The following is a 21,943-nucleotide window of genomic DNA, read 5'->3' on the forward strand; positions in this document are numbered from 1 at the left end:
TAATGAAACATCAATATTGCTAATTATTAATTTAGCTAATTCGGTGAGAAGCTTTCGCCAACAGTTCGAAGACTCGTGGGTTTTTCTTGGAAGCACAAAGTATCTTCTACGCGTTAAATTAAAGATAAATTTTAGAACACAAATTTGGATCGATAATTGTGTGCTTATTGATAGGTAGATATAGGTACGTCTCTTCACCTGTCAATTAATTTTACTGAATGCTGCATCGCCTATATCGATTATCATGATTAATTACCTAGCCAGTTTGCATTTGGCTTGAAAACTTCGATAGCGTCAACTATTAAAAAGGAAAGCCGACTCACAATCAGTTTTCTCATGCTTTGGGGGAATTATTAATTCAGGTTTGAAAGGCTCAACGTAATTATTGATGAGCACTCGTGGGAACTATACTCATTATAATTCTCGTTAATTTTTTATCGTACATCACCGATATACCTATGTCATTACGCAAAACAATTAATTTTCATGTGAATACAATATCATAATATCTTGCTAATGAAGGGCGTGTTGAATTCATCCAGTTTAAACATCCGATAAGCAATTTTAACATGATAATATTTTAACAAATGTAACACAGAATAAATTGGTTTTTAAGCTTTGCAACGGTTAAATCAGTGATTTGAAAGATTTAATTTGGTGAAAAAAAAAAGAATGGAGGGATTCATTGAAACGTCGGTGGGTCGTATCAATTAAAACGATAAACAATTTGATTGAATAAACCGAGGCTCGATCAAATCCGAGATGAAATCCGAAATTGATTCCTCTTGATTTGAAAAGAGAAAGTGAAGGTTTAATGAAAATTTCCAATCAAGAAGGGTGGGAAGAAAATGAGTAGAAAGTGTGGAATAATGCGGGATATAAAGTAGTGGTGGTGTAATGAATTGACGATGGTGATGGCGAGGGGGATAGAGTGTAAAATGAGAGGAGAGAGAGAGAGATGGAGAGAGGGAGAGAGAGACAGAAGGAGGACCAAAAGCATCGATACCGAAAGACTCTCCGTGCAGCTGGCGGCTGTCCTCCGGGCCATCTTGAAAACGCGCAGCCTGGACAATTCATTAGCAGCTGGCCATCGTTCGGAGTGAAAATTGCGATCCTCTTGATAGTCGGCCCTGTAATTGGAAAACGTTAAACGTACATTTAGCGGCTGCTGTAATTCTCTATGATCACCCAATCAATTCATAAAATCAATCTGTCTGACATGCGGAAAAATTCTCACTCGTTTTTCAATGCGAAAACGGCAATTACACATTTTCGCTGAAAAGTTAAAATATTGATCCGATTAAATTAAACAGATCATATTGAATTTTATTATATAATTAGTTCAATTAGGAGGATAAAACTGAATGTAATAGATACATGGATAATTTCAATAGTCAAATATAGCTTCGGTCAATTAATGTACGAATTGAAGCTTTGATGTATACTGATTGCATAACTTACCGAACAGTTCATGGTTTCGAAATCCTCGATACTGATCGAATTAACAAGCAGCTTTCATTTTGAGATTTAATCATCTAATTTTGTCAATAGATTGACGCGCAGTCATCGTACTTTTCATGATTTTCGACACTCTTTAGGAAAGCATAACAATCTTTTCTTTAAAAAGCAGTGATTACCGGGGTGTAAAAATAGTTACGCGTTGCAGAGTAGAATATCCTGAAGCTTTCAGCAAGAGCTTTTCATTGGAATGGCTCGATAAAGGAGCTTGTCACCTGCGCTCTATCGAAATTTTCTCTCTCTCTCTCACTGGAGTTCATGGCGAAGGCACCTTTTCTTTTTCACCCTGCCTTACAGGCTCCAACAGCAGAAGCACGTGTGATGCTTTCCAGCTTTCCACCAACGTGCGCAATTTACTCGGGCAAAATATGCGAGGCTCCAATCCGCTGCTTTTATCATCTGCCCTGAATATCACGTGTAAAGTCCTATTTACACAGGTCCGGACCGTGTTTCTACCCCATTGCCTCTGTCGAGTGCTCAAAATTTTTCGCTACTAATATCCTCTATTTTTTGACCAAAAAATCCAACTTTTTTTATCAGAGCCAGGTGTCTATGTACATGGTTATAAAGGTTTTATTAACAGATTCCAATCATTAATAATAGCTCCATTTTTTTATACGACCCTTCAGAAGAAATCAGAGTCGTGTCAATTTGAGCGAAAATAGATGTATAAGCATTTTATATATTATACTGATATAGGACAATAACTTTTTGTTCGAAATGGGAAAAAATTTGGATTCTTGATCGGCCTTGGAAATCTTTCAGGGTGATAATAAACGTGTCAGCGAATATGAGAAGGATCCAAGTATATCGTGTCGGATTATCGGATTAGAGCGTTAAAGCGAGAATTTAGGGCTTTCTGTCGAACAGAGCAGCAACATCGATAGCAGAAGCTTTTCCCGCGTGGCGTGGTACAGCACAGTAAAGCATGGATCTGAGTTTCACGGCGTGGCACTTGCAAACTGGCCGCATCGATTTCGGATGGAGTCGACGAACCTCGCGCCAGCGAATTTCCGGTGCACCCACCGCAACAACCCTAAACCGCTCTCGACTTGTTTCGACAAATTGACTACCTGTGAAATATCCTCTTCTACATTATACCCTCCGCACTTCTGTAAATTCTTCGAGACATTTGAGAAAAAATATATATATATATATATATAAATAAATTAAAAATTTCTTTTTTTCATTTGGAAATTCTCTTCGATAAAAATGATTTTTACTTTTCTTTGCTGCAAAAGACTGACCAGTGGCGAAACATCAATATTCTTCTCTTTTCCGTTCCATTGTTCATGAATTTAACTAAAATTTTGTTTCGTTCTTTTTATCCTAGAATTTTTTATTGAATAGAGGATTCAATTATTTTTTAACGTTTTTTCGATGGACAGCAAGAAATCGTTTATGATAGATATTCATGAATTCAATGGCTTAATTATATTCAAAATTCTGGAGTCTTTTCTATTTTTTTATGTGCTGCTGCTGTAGAGTTCTGGAAGATTTTCGATAAAACAGTAGTGGACTCTCAAGTGTATCTAACTTAAAGATTAAGACGACGGTAGGAAATACGATCTCGTATCTTTTTGCTACGAACGGCGAGGTGACATTTCAATATTTCTCGCAGGAAAGCTCTCAACGCAAAAAAGGATTATTGGCACTCAAGGCAAATATCGTACAACTATCAAGAAGCCGGGGGCATTGGTGCATTCTGCTTTTCTCAGCGTTTTATCCATTCCATTTTTTATCCATTAGCATTGCACCCTTTCCCACCCTAAATACACACATTCCCTCTTTATCAATCTTCTTCTTTGCAGAAAACTAATCTAATTTTGTCGTATTTTTTTCACCCAACTTCCCATTCTATTTGGAATGGTTAACTCAACAGTTTCCATGTTATTATTTTCTTTCATTACACCGTGTGAGTGATTGTAACGAAAAAGCTCGAGTCGTTTAGCTTCGAATTAGTTTTGGCCATCCAAGTCATCGTGCTTATACAGTTTTTCGCTCGTTTTGTAAATTACAATTGTTTGCAATTGCAATTTGGGTTAATTAAGCCAGTCATGGTTCGTCAAGTTTGAACACAGTGTCAAAATTCCAAGTGGAAAGTTCTCAGGATTTTTTTCTTCGCGTTTTCATCCCCTGTCTCACGAGGGAACATACATTACTAGCACGCCATGCGATAATTAAACTAGAAATGCCTCAGGCTTTTTGCCTTTTTGATTTCACGCACCAGTCATTCTCGAGCTTTCTAAAGAGGAAACTTACTTCGATGATGAAAATCTTTTTTTTAAGGATACTCGAGCGTTTTTTTTTTATTCAAATGTAGACTGACCTGAAATTTTAAAAGAATTTACTCGAAACTTCTATCAATCGAACTGTATGTTGAACACATGAGCTAGATCACGTGAAAATGTATAAACGGCTTATCGATATTTATGCGTTACCTAACAAATAATTAAGTAGTTATTGAAAACTCGTATAAAGTGTTAATTTAGTAGTCCTGGTAACCAACTAAATATTAAAGGTTTATTAATATGATTCTAAGCGTATTATATTCCAATTAATAACACAATTTAATATAAATTATATTATAATAGGTATATATATATATATAGTTTAATCATAAAAAGTGTCAGGCACCTAAAATAGGTACCCTTATTTGATGTGTTACGAAACGCTCGAGTGTCTTTAAAGTCTAAAATTACGAGAGGATGAGAAATAGGAGAAAGTCGGAAATCAAGAGCTAAAAGTTTACGTAAAAGTAAAGGTGAAGTACTGCGAATAGTTCCTGGAAGACAATATAGTAATGAATTCACCTAGATTACCAGAATAAAACCTTTTCGAAAGAATTTTATTCGATCTATGCGGGAAGAATGATCAAGTGATTACCAAAAAAAAAAAAAAAATTATTTTACAATATATTATCTGAAATACCGATAGTTTTGAATCACGATTCATATAAAATAATACATTATCGTGAAAAATGATTTCTTGATTTCATGAATTTACACGCTCCCTCAATTAATATCAACCTGTTTCTCTTCGTGCGTAGTTTTGAGCATAATCGCTTTGTTAGGAAAAGCTGTGGAAAAAGATTACAGCAGTAAACTAGGAAAAGTAACATGCATGGAAAATAAGAATCTTTTTGCAGGTCAAAAATAGCATGGGTATATAAGGGAAGAGGCGAGTGAGGTTGCGCGTCAAGCATTAAAAAATTCACGGGAAAATAAGGAAGAGAAACAACGAAAGGGACCCTTGAAAACAGTATTTGAGTATTTGCAAGTTTTAAAGGCCTATCGAGTGTCGTTTGAATTTGGGACTTCATGAATTGGATATTGGCGTGAGATCGATGAATAATTAATGAAGATTTCGCGAGTGTTATTTTAGCAAAAGAAAGGCAGATTGCGAGAGTTCAGGTTGGATTTGTCTCTCTCAATCTGGAAAGTCTCGGAAACTGGAGCGCGCGACACTCTCTTGTTTTTATTCTTTCTTTTCACAGGTTATTTCTGTCAAGAATGCGAAAATCTGAAAATCACACAACTGTCACAAGCTGCCTAAAACCCGAAAAAAGCTCCAATAAGGCAAAAGTATGCTTTGAAAGGGTTCCCTTTCATCGCTTTACTTACAAGCGTGTATTAGTTTCGCAGGAATCTCGATATTGCTTTGGATTATCGAATTACCGTGACAAAGTGGGGGTAGAGGATTTTCTTTGAAGCAAAATAGTACGATGTCAATACACCGTCGACCATTATTTGCCTTCTGAATGTACAGTCAACAATTCGGAAATTTATTCCCCATGTCGAAAATATTTGGAGCAGAAGTTATTTTCATCTGGTTATGCAAAACATGCGCTCCCACTGCCAACTCCTATATTTCTACCGATAGATTTAAATCACAATTAATGATTTTCCTGCAGCCCTCATCTCGTCGACTGCGAGATTAAATCATGAAACTCTACAGTTAAAATATATATAATTCGTCGAAAGAATATATCCAAACTTGCAGTTACACACAGAATGTAATAGCTTTCAATTTAATTGCATATTATCGATGACCAGTGGAAAAATTGGAAAACTTTAACGTTACGGAATGATAAATATTATATATAGCGAGATTCGCGAGAGGAAAATTGTAAAAATTTAATAATATAAGGATGTTATACGAACGGAATTGACAAAAAGGAATCATCGGACGAATGGATAGAGGGGATCAAAAATGAAAGAAACTATGACAAAGTTGATAAACGAACGTGCAAAGGTTACATCGCAGTAGCAAAGGGTTGTAGGGGGGGGGGGGGGGGGGGGGTGGAGGGGGGGGGGGGGGGGGGGGGGGGGGGTGGGGGAAGGATTGGGGGGGTGGGGGGGGTTGAGGAGAAGGGGGAGAAGAGATTATTATATTATGGGGGTGTTGTTTGTTTGTATATTGGGAGAGGTGGGGGGAGTGGATAATATAGAAGGTGGAAAAATAATTGGTTTGGTATTTTGTTGTATGAGGGAGGGGTTTTTTTTTGTGGGTGGTGTATTTGGGTGGTGTGGGGGTTTGGGTTTTTGGTTTGGTTGTGTGTGTTGAGGTGTGGTTTTTGGTTTGGGTGTGGGTGTGTTGTTTGTAGGGGTTGTGTATTTTTTGGTAGTTGAGGGAGGGTAGAGGAAAGAGATGGATGTGGGGGGTGGGGGTTGGGGTTTTGGATGGGTGAGGTGAAAAATGTGGGTATGGGTGTTGAATGATGTATATGGATTAGGGGGGGGGGGGGGATTGGGGAGAGGGAGTGTTATGTGGATTTAGTAGGATGTTGAATGGTTATTGAGGGAGGGGATGGTAATGGAGTTTCTGTGTTTTTCATTACGCCCACGTTGCACATTTATTAGCATAATCGCATTTGTTCGGACGTCAGGCAACAATTATCATGTATAAACACATTGAAATATTCATAAGTTGCGCGAATTGTGCCCGTATGTGGAATAATTTCGTGTTATTTACATCGAGTGATACACTTTGTAATCGAGTGCAAAGAAATAAACTGATTAAGCTTCTGCTTTGATGTGGCGAAAGTTTAATGGATTAAAGGCCGAGAAATTGCATCTTGCAATCTTATGGAAGGAGAGCTTTTGAGTTAATCCGAAGGAACCTGATTGGTAGCCACGTCAGAATCAAATTTTGCCCTCACATTTTCTTCGATAACGTATAAATAGTTGGTAGCACAGTGCACTTGGCAGAAACTTTTTTCTCAATTTGCAGATACCAGTCTCCTATAGCGAGGATTGCGCGTTTATCTCGATGAGCTTTATCGCACGGTTTCCGTGGAGCTTTTAACGCATTATCCACTGATGGCTTGCTACGTGCACATTTTACAATAGAATCTCATAAATGAAATCATCTCCCTACGCTAGAGTTGACCCCGCACACACCCCTGCTTTACGTTACCGCTGTACATGCAATATTGCCCCGCATTGTTATGTCATTTCTTGGATAATTGAAATAATCGAGGACAAAACTGCGATGATAATAATCCCTGGGCATTATATATATATATATATATATATATATATATATGTATATCAATCGCCCACCCTCCACGCGTTGCGAGATTGTTTTTCCATATAAACAAAAACCTTCCGATAATGGATTTACTCATTATCGCCTCCCCCCTTCTTTCCACACACACACCATGTATATATATATATATATATACATATATATATATATGTATAGGCTTTTGCTTATTCTATGGTAATTAAGGACCGATAATTATCGCGCTTATGATAATAAGGGATATTTGAGAAAAGAGAGTAAATCTGTTAATTACCTTGCATCTGGTAAAACGCTGTGATTCCTACGCGGTCCGCGCCGTCGAAGGAGACTGGACCCTGAAGAGGAAAGAGCAGAAGCTGTGAAAATCTCAGATTTTAGGATAATAGATTTTTCTGTGTTTACCGAAACTCCTATAAATTTGAGCATTTTTTAGTTGCTCCAAAAGCTGGTGGGCGAAATCCTTTCTGGTGTGGTTGTAGTGTGTTATACTGGTATTTTTTTGGTTGAGGATCGCCTCTGTTTTGGCCAGGGCCATCGCCATGGCCCACACAGCATCGTAAGTCTGTCCAGCGAATCTCGATTGTGTCACACCTCTTTTTGCAAGCTCAGATATGAATTCCCCGCTGGTCTGCAAAAAAAGCAACTCTTCAAATATACTTTAAGCTTCGTCTTAGTCAGTTAGCTCTATTTTATATTTTTTGCACCTTCCGACTATAACTCCTCTACTACCACTTGTTTTTCTTCCATAATCTTTTTAGAGATACGATGCTTTTACTCGGCTATCTTTCTTCCACCGTTTCAATCTTTATTCATTCGTTGTAGTCCAAGAGAGGCCTTCTTTTTAATATAAAAAGCACATTTATCATACGCCAGCAATAGTACTATACGAGATGCTTTGGAAAATTCTTTCGATTGTATTTGTTGGTAGGTTCGTCGATTTTATTTTATTGGAGTGCCGTTTGCCAATATAAGGCTGACGAGATCTAATCTAGCTTTTACATTTATTTTAGGGCGTTAAGCCAAGAAAGAGGCAATCTCAGCTTTAACGACAGCAACGCGTCACTCTATTACTGCGAGACAAGTGAATGATAATCTTGATATTTCATCGGTTTCAACGTATCGAGTCTTCTCGACTCCCTTCAGTACAATTTAGTATATAGTATAAGCTTTTTCATAGAAGAGCTCTTTGGCCCCTCGCAGATATATACGTATATACACATGCAGCATTACAACTTGAGATTATCTACACGGATAATCGTCGATAACTCCTACCATGCCTCGGGCTATACATCCTTGAATCCATTACGATTTACTACTCAAATTATTATTGAAATAAATGATCAAATTTCATGTTTCAATTAATTATTCAGCCCTGCATTGTCATATATGGAGCCTGCTACTCCCATCTAATTATGGAGCTCATTTGTCCAGTTATAAAATCATAAAATTGAATTAACTATTTTATTTATGGAAGAACACAATATATACTGTATTTCACACTGGAGCTGCTTGATCGAATGAATATTCTTCCACAATGATAAATAAAAGATATCATATGACTTGAAATTACGAAAGAGGAAAAAGTTTATTTTATGATTTATCGCGAAGGATAGAAAGCATAATGAAAAGTGAAGTCGAGCGATTAGCAATTTTTGTATAAATAACGGCTTTTTCAGGATTGGTTTGGAAGAGTATAACGATGAAAGCATGCTTCGACGAAAAGCAACGAATTTGAAGAGGTTCGTCATTAGCTCGATTACTCTACTGTGGCAGACCTGGCATGAGAATAGAGCAACCCAGCCCAGCACTCACCAGGGTCTTTTAGTGTTAACTTGTCGCTTGCCAGAATTCCCTCCTCCGCTATTCTTTTTCTACCTTTTCAGCAACTCCTACTTCTGCGCTTCACCCGCATCAATCTACTGCACTTTACCTGGACCCATTAAAAATTTTTTGCATTTTAAATTGGAGCTTCTGAGCCAAAGCACCAGCCTCCCCTCTCTTTCTCTCAATTATTAATAAAATTATTTAATATTCGAATGACTTAAAATTTCCCAGGTCCTACTCGCAAAAATTAGTTAAATGATAATGTTGAGTTTGTTTCTTAAATTCTACGCAGCTGGAAATTTACCGAAAGAAAATATTCCACCCGCTCTAAATATGTAGCGCGATCCTCGTTTGTGCCGAGTTCTTCTAAAATTTAAATTTCAACGCGCATTTAGAAAAACACGAGCTCTCAAAGCTCCGTTTCTACCTCATGAATAAAACGTCAATGTTGACGCGTAAACTGTGTAGTTTAGTTGACTCTTGTTCGATATGTTCAAATATTTAATGTATAAGCAAGCTCGAATTAAAGCAATAAACAAAGTGTTTAAAGCGAAATTTTTTCTATAGAAATCATATCCATCGAGCAACAGTGGACGGTTTATACGAATACGAATGAGCAGAAGGGATTTATCGAAGAGAAAAAATATATGTATCCAACGTGTAGAAAAAGCTGGGTCAATGAAATCAGGCAGGATGTAGCAGTATAGGGCTGATTTCTAATGGTCCGTGAGGGTTCATTAGCAAAGTTTGGCGGAATGTAATCAGGTCACACGAGTATGGAATTTTCAAGATTTTAGCCTAAAAGCCAGGAAGCATTTGTGCGATTTTGAATATATAAGCGCGAGTATTCTTAAAGCCTATTTAAACATGCCGGACGTTAAAAATTAAAATGGGAGCAATTGGCCCCCCCCCCCCCTCTCTCTCTCTCTCTCTCTCTCTATAAAATATAGAAAGAGAGAAAAAGCATTGTATATAAGAATAAACGTCATGAATTAGAAGCTCATTTAGAGATAAAATAGCATTGTGCAGCGAATTTACAAATTGAGCATTTGGGTTGATTTATAATGGTCTAGGGAAGGCGGGAGTTCGTTAGAAAAGTTGCCAATTAGGAAGAGTCAGAAGGCGATCAGGACGAACGAGCGCTGAATATCGAAAAGTTGTTAGGTGTTAATTAACGCTATGGCTCTTTCATCTTGAACATGGAAAATCTCGGTTATAATAACCGGAGAGTAATAAGGTAGTGCCACGCCATTGTCGTTACAGGCAAGGAGTCAAAGGACGCTCTACCGTTTTCTCCACTTTCATTCTGAGATAACGTTCCTTTATCTATTAGAGCACGAAGCCTACTACGATAATAATCAGAGACAAGATACGTGACCGGAAATTGAAGCGTGCAGCAAAGAAAAGAACCCACCCGCTACCTTATTGTTGTGATTTCTGAAACGTATAAAACATCTCTCTTGACGGAAGTTTACAGTGATTCTACTGTATACGAGTCAGAGCCCACGATATTTCTCAATCTGTCTTTTTTCTTCATCCCTTCATTCCGACTGTTATATTTATTCCATCCTTTTAATGGTCTATTGAATTGTTTCGTGAAAAAATGTGCAATTTAATTGGTTCGTTTACATCGCTCTCATTCTCCGAGTGCGATTCAAAGGAGTTGGTTATATGCAAAAAATGCTTTTCTTTGCTAAATGCTTCATTTATTCTATATATCTATAGGTATATAGAGTGTAGACTTACCAAGCCGGAAGAGCTGATCTCGTCGTCGAGAATGTTTCCATGGCTTTTGACGATTATCAGACCGTTAAGAGTTTGCGACAGTTGGGAAGGGGTACAGTCATCGGGGACTGGCTGCCACCAGTCACCTGTCATCCCTGACAAGTCGATTGTGTCGTCTGGCAAAATCCATGCGTAATCTCCGCTATGCATGCCAAGTCGCCATGCCTGTAATTTTATTATTATCTTATTATTGTATATGTAGCGCACTTATACATTTTTCTTGTAAAATGCCAATAAGAGCTTTATGAATTTTTCTCTCGCCAACCTGCTTGATTTTATTAAAATGAATGAGAGAAATCGGCAGTGATTTTACGGGCTCGTGAATAATCCAAGAGTACGGGAGAGTTACTTATGTACAAGAAGATCGATCGAGGTTCGAGAAGCAAGCCAAGAAAACTAATAAGATTTAAAGGTTGCAACTCACGATTGGTTGTGGGTTCTGAGGTGCAGGGTGCGTGCGAGAGGGATAATGGGAGGACGAAGGAGAGAGAAAGGGATGCTCGAGGAAGAAAAAAAGGAAGAGAGAAAGAGAGACCTAGACGAAGAAATTGAGATAGCTGAAGGGGGAGAGGGGAAAGTGAGCAATCTCCGCAAATATTTATGACGATACCGTCGGGGAAATGGACGTACACGGTAATGAGAAATGAGTCGTGAAGAGGGTAGAAATTCCCATTCTCGATGTCTTTCTAAAATATCTTCAGTCGTACATCTCGTTCTCTTCCAATCCAGCTTTTTTTTTTCAACCATCGGGAAATGTCTGCTCGTAGTCTCTTAATTCCTACTTTAAACAGATTCTCCCCCTTTTGCAAGAAAATATTTTTAAGGCTAAAATTATCTTAATGCTATAATAGTGCACAGTTGTATCGAGACTATTGGGAAAAGTCTCGAATTTTCAATCTAAATGCTGCAGGTGTGTCAGGATTTATTGACTTCTTTTTCGTGAAGTTTGTTATTGATATATCGATACTATATTTCTTGGATGAAAATACATATGAAAGAAGTGTCGTTGTATCAGGATTTCTTTTTCTCACTGCTGTTAATTGGACGTTTTCGAAATCTCAAGTGGATTACATGCCGGTACCTTTGAGAACTATAGCTGACAGTATCTCGGACATGGCAAGAGATTATCAGGGATTACGCTAGGATCTCCTGTTCGGAAGTTTTCGCGGGATTCACGAGAGTCTAGACTCATCACCTTCTTGTTTAAATTTATATAAGATTATAATAGAGTCAAAAATAAACATTTAAATAATACGTGGATTAGAAATTAATTGTAAAATATCAATTGCAGTTGGTAAAAATAAGCTGCGATCCGAAGGAAATATATTTAACGAAAAAGATATTTATTGCATGGGTCGACAAAATTTTAACCTCAAAAACAGCTTGAAAATACAGCGAACAGAGGCGTGTTATGAGGGTTTAAGGTATTATAACCAGCAGTTTAAATGGTAAAGAAAAGTAAAATTGATGTAATGCTGGATAGGGGGAAAGGGAATAAATTGCGATAATTCGCCAATTTATATCTGTGTAACTCGATAAAATCATTTCCGGATATTGTAGCCATGTATCACCGCGCTAGCTCCTCTCAGTTCTTCGGAGGAAGACTGGAGCAGCGTATTATTGGCACGAAGGGGGCAAAGAAAAATGAGCTGTTAGTAGGGTGATCCTCTTCATTGTACAGCCAAAATAAACGATCTTAGCTAAAAGAGTAAAGTCGTCTTAATAATATATTATACTGAATTTATTCATTGAACAAATTTTTTCAGCTTAACGATTAGACAAGTTTCATGAATTTTATGATGAAGAAAAGCTTCATAATTCATATATATATATATATAGATATGTATAGAGCAGTGAATCATTGTATCGTTGTAAGCGAGATGGCTGAGAAAATAAACTTACCGTTTCATTAATGTTTTTTTGGGAATTGGTTGATTTAAGACATTGGGATGTGAAGAAAAATGAGGTTAACGGTAGGGTGGACAAGTTCGTTCAAGTTGATGAACGGTCTGGACTATAAGAAAATGTTAACCGTGAGCCAATCTCCTTTCGCACGAGAGGGTATGGAGTTAAAAAAAACTCTAAATAATCCGCGCCATTAACCTCGCGGCAGAGGCGAGCAATACTATAAGTCTTTATTACCACTTTTACTTGCCGTTTCGGTTATAAAAGCATGGACAAATTTACGAGAATGTGGGATTCTGGCTGGATCATACTTTACGCAAATTTTTTGCATCCATTTTGCGTGCAAGCAATTGCATAGGGGTTGGAGAAAAATAGCGGGCATTTCGTTCGTTGAAAATAAGATAAATAAGGAGGGAAACTCGCTTTGAGCTGAGAACTTAGATTTTTTGTTGTAAAAGGCATTTAAATGAGATTGAGCTCGACCTGAAAAGCTGTGAGCGAGTCAAAATTGTGCGAGAAGGAGCATACGTGAAAGGGTGAGTAAGCAATAGATGATGAAAACGGAATTAAGCGATTTAGCGGGACCTCTGCGAGTGGAGATGCTGATGGGGATCAAATGTAATGAATTTGCAATAATAGTGTGGGAATTGAATAATTTTATAGGCTACTAAACAAATGCCGTTACACGTAGGATCAATCAAACTGACGTTTCGCTGTTATATCGGTGATAAGAAAATTTCCTGGTTAACCGGATAATCGTAAATCGTGTAAAGCTATTAAGTCGATAGTGGAAGAAATGATTTCCCATTCGAACTCGGCAGCTTGTTCGATCGTTACTCTTTCCCCATGTTTAATATTCGCGCGTCACGATCGTGCCGTTTATTATCCACGTATCCGGCGAGAACTTTTCTTTTTTTACAGCTCGTAACAAGAAGACGAGACTTGGAAAACGATTTTTGCCTGTGCTACATCTAAGACGAATGAAAACTCATAAAATTGAATCGTTCGAGACTTCCAATCAAATATTTCAGCTCATTGCAACAACGAAGCTTTTTAAAGCCTTGTTAAAAACACGATGAGCTAAAAATTCTTATACACAAAGACAATTGAATTTGGGTTTCTATAGGCGAGAGAAGAATCTTCCCTCTTTTATCTGTGTATATGTGTGTGCGTATATAAATCTCGTAAATAAAGAAATTTTCTAAGAGGATTATTATTCGTTCCTATTTATAGTTTTACTACGTTACTAAAAAATTTCCTATATTTATCTCCTCCAATCGACTGCAGGGTGGAGGAAACAATTTTAGGGGCTAGAAAAATAAAGCTGGATACACGGGATAAAAAATTGGCGCAATTTTCTATTTGCCCGAATATAACGCCTGATGGATATTTACTTTGTCAGCGCGGTTCTTTTTCGTTTCCGGTGAGGCATGCAGTCTCGCAAGCTTGAAAGCTCTTCTCTTTGCTCGGTAAATACTCGATGTCACGCGTCGAGAAATTCCTCGCTACCCTGACTTCGCGGTATTTGGGGACCAGCGAAATGAAGCGAGAACCACCAGTGTTCATACATCGATGTGAGAACGTGTGTTACTGCGTCACTGTATTATTCTTCGCGTGCTCCGAGTTCCATGCAAGTTTTACCATAGGAGATCTCGACTAATCTTTGATAATCCTTCATTATGTGCAAAATAACGCTACGATAAAATTTTTCGCTTCTCGCTGCACTCGTACACACTGAAAATAATCCGTCTCTCAAACTTGTGTCTACATCATAAATCCTGCAAATCCTTATTTAAAACATCGTCTCTTGGAGCAACCAATTGCTCATCTGATTATGTATAATTACGTTGAATGAATGCAAACTTATTCGTGACCTTGAGCCTACGAATAAAAAAATTCTACGTACCTATAGCTATTCAACATATACATATAGCTCTTATAAAAAAACTCTAATAAAAATTACATAATTAATTAGAGCCTCGGCTACGGTACAGCGGTTTCGATAATTTGCCTGATGCGTTTGAAAACGAAAGATCCGACAGGGCTAAAGTTTGGACAGTTTGATTTACCATTAAATTCAGGACGGGTTATTTGCACACTCACTCCCACATCTCAGAAGCGAAGTTTCTTAGAACTTATAATTGAACACGGTCAAGCTAGCTAATCTTGAAGCACCAAATTATTCTAAATTAATAACTCAGTTGTCTTGGCAGAGAGTTAAGAAACTTTCAAGAGCATCTTACCTCGCAGAAGACACGTGGCGCCAGTCGTGGTGAGAAGCTGCCGATGATGATCCTCGTATCCAGATTCTGTAATTAATATAGAAAGGCTCGGTTATCTTCTGTTTGGCTTGCGCTACCCTTGGATTACTCGATAGCACGTATAACGTCTTAAGATCGTGTACCGTCTATACAAAGCTTCTCATAGATCACGCGCGAGAGAAACGATCAAACAAAGCTATATATATATATACAGGGTGTAACGAAACGACCGCCTTTTCTCGTAACTGGAGGTTCGGGGTGACAAACTGAGTGCACGTGTAAAATTTCGTTCGAATCGTTCAAGAGGTTTAAAAGTTATTTCTATTTAAAAATCACCCTTTTTCAGTCCTTTTCGAACGACTTTAACTGCATAATGGAAAGTGGGGAAAGTGAAAAACAATTGATGAGCACCCAGCTAGAATGTAAAAATTATCGATCGCGTGCGGTAATACTTTTACTATTTAATTCTTTAATCTGGCTATTAGATTAATTTTAAAAATAACAAAATCCTTTATATTACAATTCCAATTCAATTCAGTACAAGCATCATTGACTGATTTGATGGAAAGAGCGAGTTGACGCAATGTAAAGGAAAGTATCAAAAGCTAAGATATCGCGCGAGCGCAATGATAACTTAATAGACAATGCATGAGGGCATTCTCTTTCTACTAACGAAGCTAAAGGGAATGATTCAAAATCAATACATTGATGAAGGAGAAAACTAAACTCACCCATTAAATGTTCTGCAAGTTCCTTTAAATCGAAGTTTTTGAAAAAGCTTCAAACTGGCTCCTCGATGATTTCCAGAAAGCACACTATCACTGATTTTGCATTTAAACACTTGTGAATTTAAACAAATTAGGTATTAACCTACGTTTCTTCAAAACACTGGAGAATTTGACACTTTTGAACTGTTTGAAGTAGGGTGATTAAGAGTGGTCGAAACGAATTATTGATTATTCTATCTCTCTGTGTCTCTCTTTTCAGCCTACTTCAAACAGTTCAAAAAGTGTCAAATTAACCGGTGTTTTGAAGAAACGTAGGTTAACACCTAATTTGCTTAAATTCGCGAGTTCTTAAATGCAAAATCAATGAAAGTGTGCATTCTGGAAATCATCGAGGAGTCAGTTTGAAGCTTTTTCAAAAACTTCGGTGTAAAGGAACTTGGAGAACAATAATGGGTAAGTTTAATTTTTTCTATCATCAATGAATTGATTTTAAATAATTCTTTTTACCTTCGTTTGTAGAAAGAAAATGCCTTGATGTGTTTCCTATTAAATTATCAGTGCAGTCGCGTGACATCTTAGCTTTTGATACTTTCCTTTTCATTCTATCTTCTCCCTTTTTCCATCAATTCAGTCAATGATACTTGTATTGAATTGATTTGGAATTGTAATGAAAAGGATTTTGCTATTTTTAAAATTAATCTAATAGCCAAATTAATGAAATAAATAGCAAATGTATTATCGCGCGCGATCGATAATTTTTACATTCTAGTGGGGTGTTCGTCAATTGTTTTTTCACTTTCTCCACTTTATTATGCACAGTTAAAGTCGTTCGAAAAGGACCGAAAAAGGGTGAGTTTTAAATGGAAATAACTTTTAAACACCTTGAACGATTCGAACAAAATTTTACACGTGCATTTGGATGGTCACCCCGAACCTCCAGTTACGAGAAAAGGCGGTCGTTTCGTTACACCCTGTATATCGCCACTCTGTGATAAGCCAATAATAAATCAAATAATAATTCAAACCAATTCTACGCGCGTTCTCATCGATTTGCTCTTTCGCGCACGTATTAATGAAATTATATATTTTAATTCCATTATTTATTTGAGATTTCGAACCCGAGCGTAACATTAAATCGTAATAATCCCGCGGGAATCCCACCACTGCCCTGTCAGGATACGCGGCAATTCAAATATTAACACACCATTAAATTAATCGCAGCGCGGCAAATGTAGCATTTTCCAAATTGCTTAGGGTAGGTATTTCTGCAGGATTGTTACTCCCGAGACTCGATATGCTGCCGCGCGGATGTTGGCGACCGAGAGATTCCACGATATTCTTCGGGTATGAAGTATAATAAAAAGCAAATCAACGCAGAGAGAAAGAACTCCATCCGGAATGGATTGTACGAATCAATTTGAGAGAGGAACCAGTGTTTGCATTTTCGTAAAATTCATCTGCTAGAGTAAATAGAGTAATAGTATATAATACGAAGCTTTAAAAACTAATATCGATACACATACGAGGAAGAGGAAAGGCGAGGATGTTATAAATTCAGAAAATCATGTCGGAGGCATACGGTGGCCTGATTTAAGAATCGGTTTCGTACTTTCAAAGTTTGCAGCTGCTCCTTGTAATCGTTCTCAGCGAACGTGATGGTGGCGGTGCACGTGATATTGGCCTCCTCCAGTTCCGTAACAAGGTCATTCACCGCCTGAAACACGAACAGCGAATAGAAGCTCGCCTTTATTTTTTCAACAATCTCCGGCTGTGTGTGTCGTTAAATATCCCGCTCGAAACACCAACGGAATATTTCCTTGCATTCCCTAAACAATCTCAGGCCTCGTCATGAAATTTTCCACCTGAAATGCGAAGAAAATTTTTGTCGATTCTCCACATTGCTTTGGGAATTCCGGAGAATCGGTTTATCGATCGAGGAAGAGTATTGCAGTTTTTTCGTATATTTAAAACAATCCACAGTTGATAATTATTGAAAACAATGAGTTGCAGTTTTCTAATATATTTAAATAAAACCAATAGAGCACACTAGTTTAAGAATATTTCCTACATATACATATAAACACCATATCAATGCTCTACTGCACGGAATATAAACGCACAAGAGTCGTCGAAGTAAAAGACGCGAGAATCTGAAGAAATTAATGGCATAAAGTGATCAAGGTCATTTCCAGTGAGTTCCATCGATCGAAGGAAACTCCGGAGAGTCCCCGGACGGGTCCTCATTAAATCACCGGATTCAATTAGGCAACCGAGTTCGTTGCTGTCAGCGCAACACGGGGTCCTTTTGCTAAGGTGAAAGGTTACGGGTTTCCACACACCCGACCCAAGTCCCTTCCATCCTCTTTACACCCTACCTTCATCCCCTTTCATATTCCACTGCGACTTAATGCGTGTGCTTCAACATTATTAACACTGCAGTATACCGCTACACTATGAGGTAGGGGATCGCGAGTACTTTCCAATTTGCATTAATGCATCGATGGCTTATTTGGAAATTACTCACGGAACCAAATCACTCGTTATATTTATAACGATGAACCTTTGACATTTGTCCGTCCGCTTCGAGTTGATTTCTTTGCAGAAGGAAAAACTTACGAGAGAGTACATGTCACCAGTTTGAGAGAGAGCAGTAACGGTATCCCATCCGAAGTGTTTGATCAGAGCGATTCTCGCTGGATTGTGACTGGAATCGGGAGCGACGGTTCGTAGGAAGAGTGGAAATTCCGTTGCGTCCGAGAGGGCCGGTGCGGTAGAGCCGAATGACACTTGGATGATGTTCCAATAAGGTACGATTTTGGCCAGCGTCTCGGTCACTTCCGAAGATGCGCTGCCCAGCAACAGTGGCATCAAATCACCTTTCTCCGACGTGTACAGCGCATTGAAGAATCTGTCAACCGCCACTCCTGCGTCGCACTGCAATCATAATGAATAATGATAAGCGTGAAAATAGGAAAAGCACGTGGCTCGATTAATTGAGCGAGCAGCCAAGGTGTGGCAGAGCTGCGATAAGAAGCTAATTATTATAGCTGGGAAATTCTAAGGAGTCGAGCGTGCTGGAATTTTCTTTGCGTATTATGTGTCATCGAACAATGAGAACTTCTGCCAGTTCCTGTAGAGAGATATCAGCTGTCTATCAAAACTTTTCGAAAGCAGTTCACCTACTCCACTCTCCAATGTCTCTTAGATGTGACATCAGCTCTACAGCTTACACGAATCTTGCATTTACGTTCTTTTTTCTAATGATCGCAATTTAGCTGCACAGTCCTTTAATTAATTTCGGTTCCTTCTCCCGATTCAACGTGTGATAACGTCAAGCTGGACTGTAGTGATATTTCGTACAGTGAGCAATTATTCAAAGCTCGCATGAGATACCTGAGGAAAATGAAAACTCGAAGGACGTCGAGTGGCTTCTTCCACCGCGTAATCGGCCACCCTTCAGGCTCCTTCAGACTTCGAGAAAATTTCTCGATTTGGCTTCGCGCTCGAGTGCCCACCACTTCCTGACTCGGTACAGTTTCGCGGTAACTCTGGCGTTACCTTTAACTCAACCCCCCCCCCCCTTTGTTTCCATCATAAGAGAGTCAAATATTAAAGTTCCCTATCAGTTCTGATGATCCTTCCAATATTTTCATAACTTTCGCAATCTGATTTTGTCCAGGAGGGACAGATTCAACGTCTTTAATTATCAATGTCATTGCGTTAAAACTTTTTTATTTATAGAAACACGCAGTGTACATGGAGACCGAACAATTTTTAAGAGTTTTTCGATTTATTTTATGGTTATCAGAAGTTTGAAATTTTTCCGATAGAATTTAATTAAATCGAACGGTTTATTAGGCCTGAAGTTTTCTTCGTATATATAAGAACTTTGGTTTATTTTATAGGTGAGATAAGAAGGCTGGCAAAGTTTTGTTTGTTTTAGAATCTTTTCGATTCTTGAGTGCAAGTACTTACAGAGTATTGGTTGAGAGATTTAATGGAATCAGCGGCTTTACCAGGATTCTCCTATGGTATAATCAATTATCGTACTTGAGCATTGGGAATTAAAGAAAAACAACAGAAATAGTTATCCTCTCTTCTATTATTTTCTCTTTCATAGTTTTACTCTATTATCACTGCAGTAATTGGGTCAACGAGTCCCCTTAAAAATTGTAGGAAAAGTAACAAGGTCAAGGAAATATTCGCATAGTTGAGAGAAAGATGTATAAACTTTCGTCTGGGTCTCCAATATTAACCTCTTAAAGGCAACAGGTCTCAAATTACGAAACTCAAACTGCACCGGTAAGTTCCATTTCCCCTACAATGTTTGGTCTCTGAAATGACGAGACGCGTTTTAATTACCCTCAAAGATAAACTGGAGCGTGCTTACACTATGTAATCCGTGACCAAAATTCCAGCCTAATCAAAGTGGTCGCGCTACATAAAAAAGTTCTGAAGCTCTCTTGGAAAGTTAGAAATAATTCCTTCGAGCTGCCATATTGATTAACTTTGACATTAAGCGAAAGTTTTAAAAGAATAAGTGGAACGAAAAAATGATTAAAAATAGACGGTTTTTGAATTTCGCGAAGATTACAGTTTTTAGGTCACAGAGGTTCATTCTGTAGCCAGTGTATTATACAACGTATGTTCGCACGTAGATGATGTTGACTCACTTTAATTACAGCACTGTTAAATTTACAGAAAATTAAATTTTGGTTAATTGTTTATTGCACATGATCTCTAGCAAATTATTTTCAACATTTACATTGCTGGAATATGAATTTAAAAGTATATTTGAGACAAACAAATTTGACGGGATTATTATACACTTTAAGAATACACTTTTATATTAAAGTATCGCTTCATCATTCTTTTACCTCGTGCATTTAATGCCGTGTGGACCAAGTCAGGCTCTTAATACCGTAAGATTATTTGCGCTAGAGGGATTTAAACAATTTAATTGCTGGTGAAAGGAGAAATTTTTCAGAAACGATTACGTCCTCTGACTGGCCCGAAAGTGGCGGTAAGGAGCTTTTGTAAGCTGCTTAGACATTTTTCTCGACTTCAGCACAGCAGCTTGCACGTGACAAGCTAGTGAAAAAAATGTCAGGAATGGAAATTGGGGTAAGGGGGATAAAGGTGGGCTGGGTCTCGGGTTGGCTTGGAGAACGAGGGGGAAACGTCGGGCGAAAGGGGGAAATACGTAAAGTTTAAAGGGCAGACTGTGCCAAACTTTTCGCACAAGTTCAAAGCTTCGAAGCTTTGATGGAACGGTGAGATTGGAGCTTCCAAGCAAGAACTTGCGAGCGCAGAACAGTAAGCGCGAAACACACGCCGCTTTGTCGTCAAATCGATTGATTGGGATTGAGAGTCAATGCAAACTTTCCGAAACTACCGGGGAAAAAGCTGGAATTTCACCTTGGAGAGCGAGACTGAATAAATCAATCGCTAGCCACAAATTACTAAACTCTCTCCCGTGCTGTTTAAAGTAAGAAAGAAGGATACGCACTGCAGTTTCATCCGATAAAATCGAGTAACGAGATCCGCAAGAAAATTGTATAATTATTTCAAAGGATGAAATTTTAAAGCCACTTTGCTCGGTTTGCAGACGAAGCTCGTTGAAAGAATCAAACTTTACTTAGCGCGCAAGCTTAATATTTGTTAAAACTTTTCGAATTCAGAATTCTTAATATTACAAATGAACGAGGGGAACTTTGTGAATGAATGTAGAGTGCGGCTATTGGTGAAATACAAGAACAGATAGTGGCTGCGGCTAAGCAACGTGAAATTGGTTTTCGCGAGTACCGACGATCTTGGAGACGCGTGGAACCTTTAGCTCGAAAGTGTATGACGATTATTGGCAAAGTTAGTGGACTCTGCCATATATTGAATGAGTAGGAGCTGAAGAAATGCGCGCCAAATATTTTCCACGAGATGCGCTACGTTAGCACGACTGTACCGACACTCCGCTGTCTGTTACCAATCCCAAGAATCCACCTTGAAGAGCCACAGCTGCTTATGTTTGCACGCAAAGTCCAATTCTTTATCCGCGGTTGAGTGAAAAAAAGGGAAAACACCAACTACTGGCATGCTTCCCTCACGCCTCTCTTTGCAACCTCATTTGAATAAGATTATTCCCTCCTGGAACCGAACATTCGAGCAATTGAATAGAAATGACGAATGAAGAATACGTTAAAGCTGGATAAAGCAATCAATTAGGAGAATGATAAACGAGGAACTGAACAGATGAGACGTAGAAATTGAGCAAGGGATCGAAGGATTTGCTCTCTTGCTTGAGAAAAAAAGCTCTGTCGTGAAAATTGATATATTTTAAATCTGGATAAAGGGGAGCTTAAGATAAGAATGAGAAATGTTGATCTTGAAACTTTTTGGGGT

At 38.2% G+C, this 21,943-nt stretch overlaps 1 protein-coding gene across 1 annotated transcript in view; it reads right to left on the reverse strand.

Annotated features, from left to right (window-relative positions):
* GABA-B-R3 (gamma-aminobutyric acid type B receptor subunit 3) overlaps positions 1-21,943 on the reverse strand; it is a 63,129-nt gene that overhangs the window by 10,236 nt on the left and 30,950 nt on the right. Inside the window, 8 exon segments of the mRNA XM_066738599.1 lie at positions 1,007-1,130; positions 7,319-7,379; positions 7,447-7,473; positions 7,475-7,672; positions 10,615-10,818; positions 14,802-14,867; positions 17,157-17,261; positions 18,164-18,481. Coding sequence (XP_066594696.1) covers positions 1,007-1,130; positions 7,319-7,379; positions 7,447-7,473; positions 7,475-7,672; positions 10,615-10,818; positions 14,802-14,867; positions 17,157-17,261; positions 18,164-18,481 — 1,103 coding nt within the window.

The sequence above is a fragment of the Prorops nasuta genome, unplaced genomic scaffold (assembly GCF_024137725.1).
Source record: "Prorops nasuta isolate Cenicafe-Biocafe unplaced genomic scaffold, Cenicafe_Pnas_1.2 PNAS00018, whole genome shotgun sequence".
NCBI lineage: Eukaryota > Metazoa > Arthropoda > Insecta > Hymenoptera > Bethylidae > Prorops > Prorops nasuta.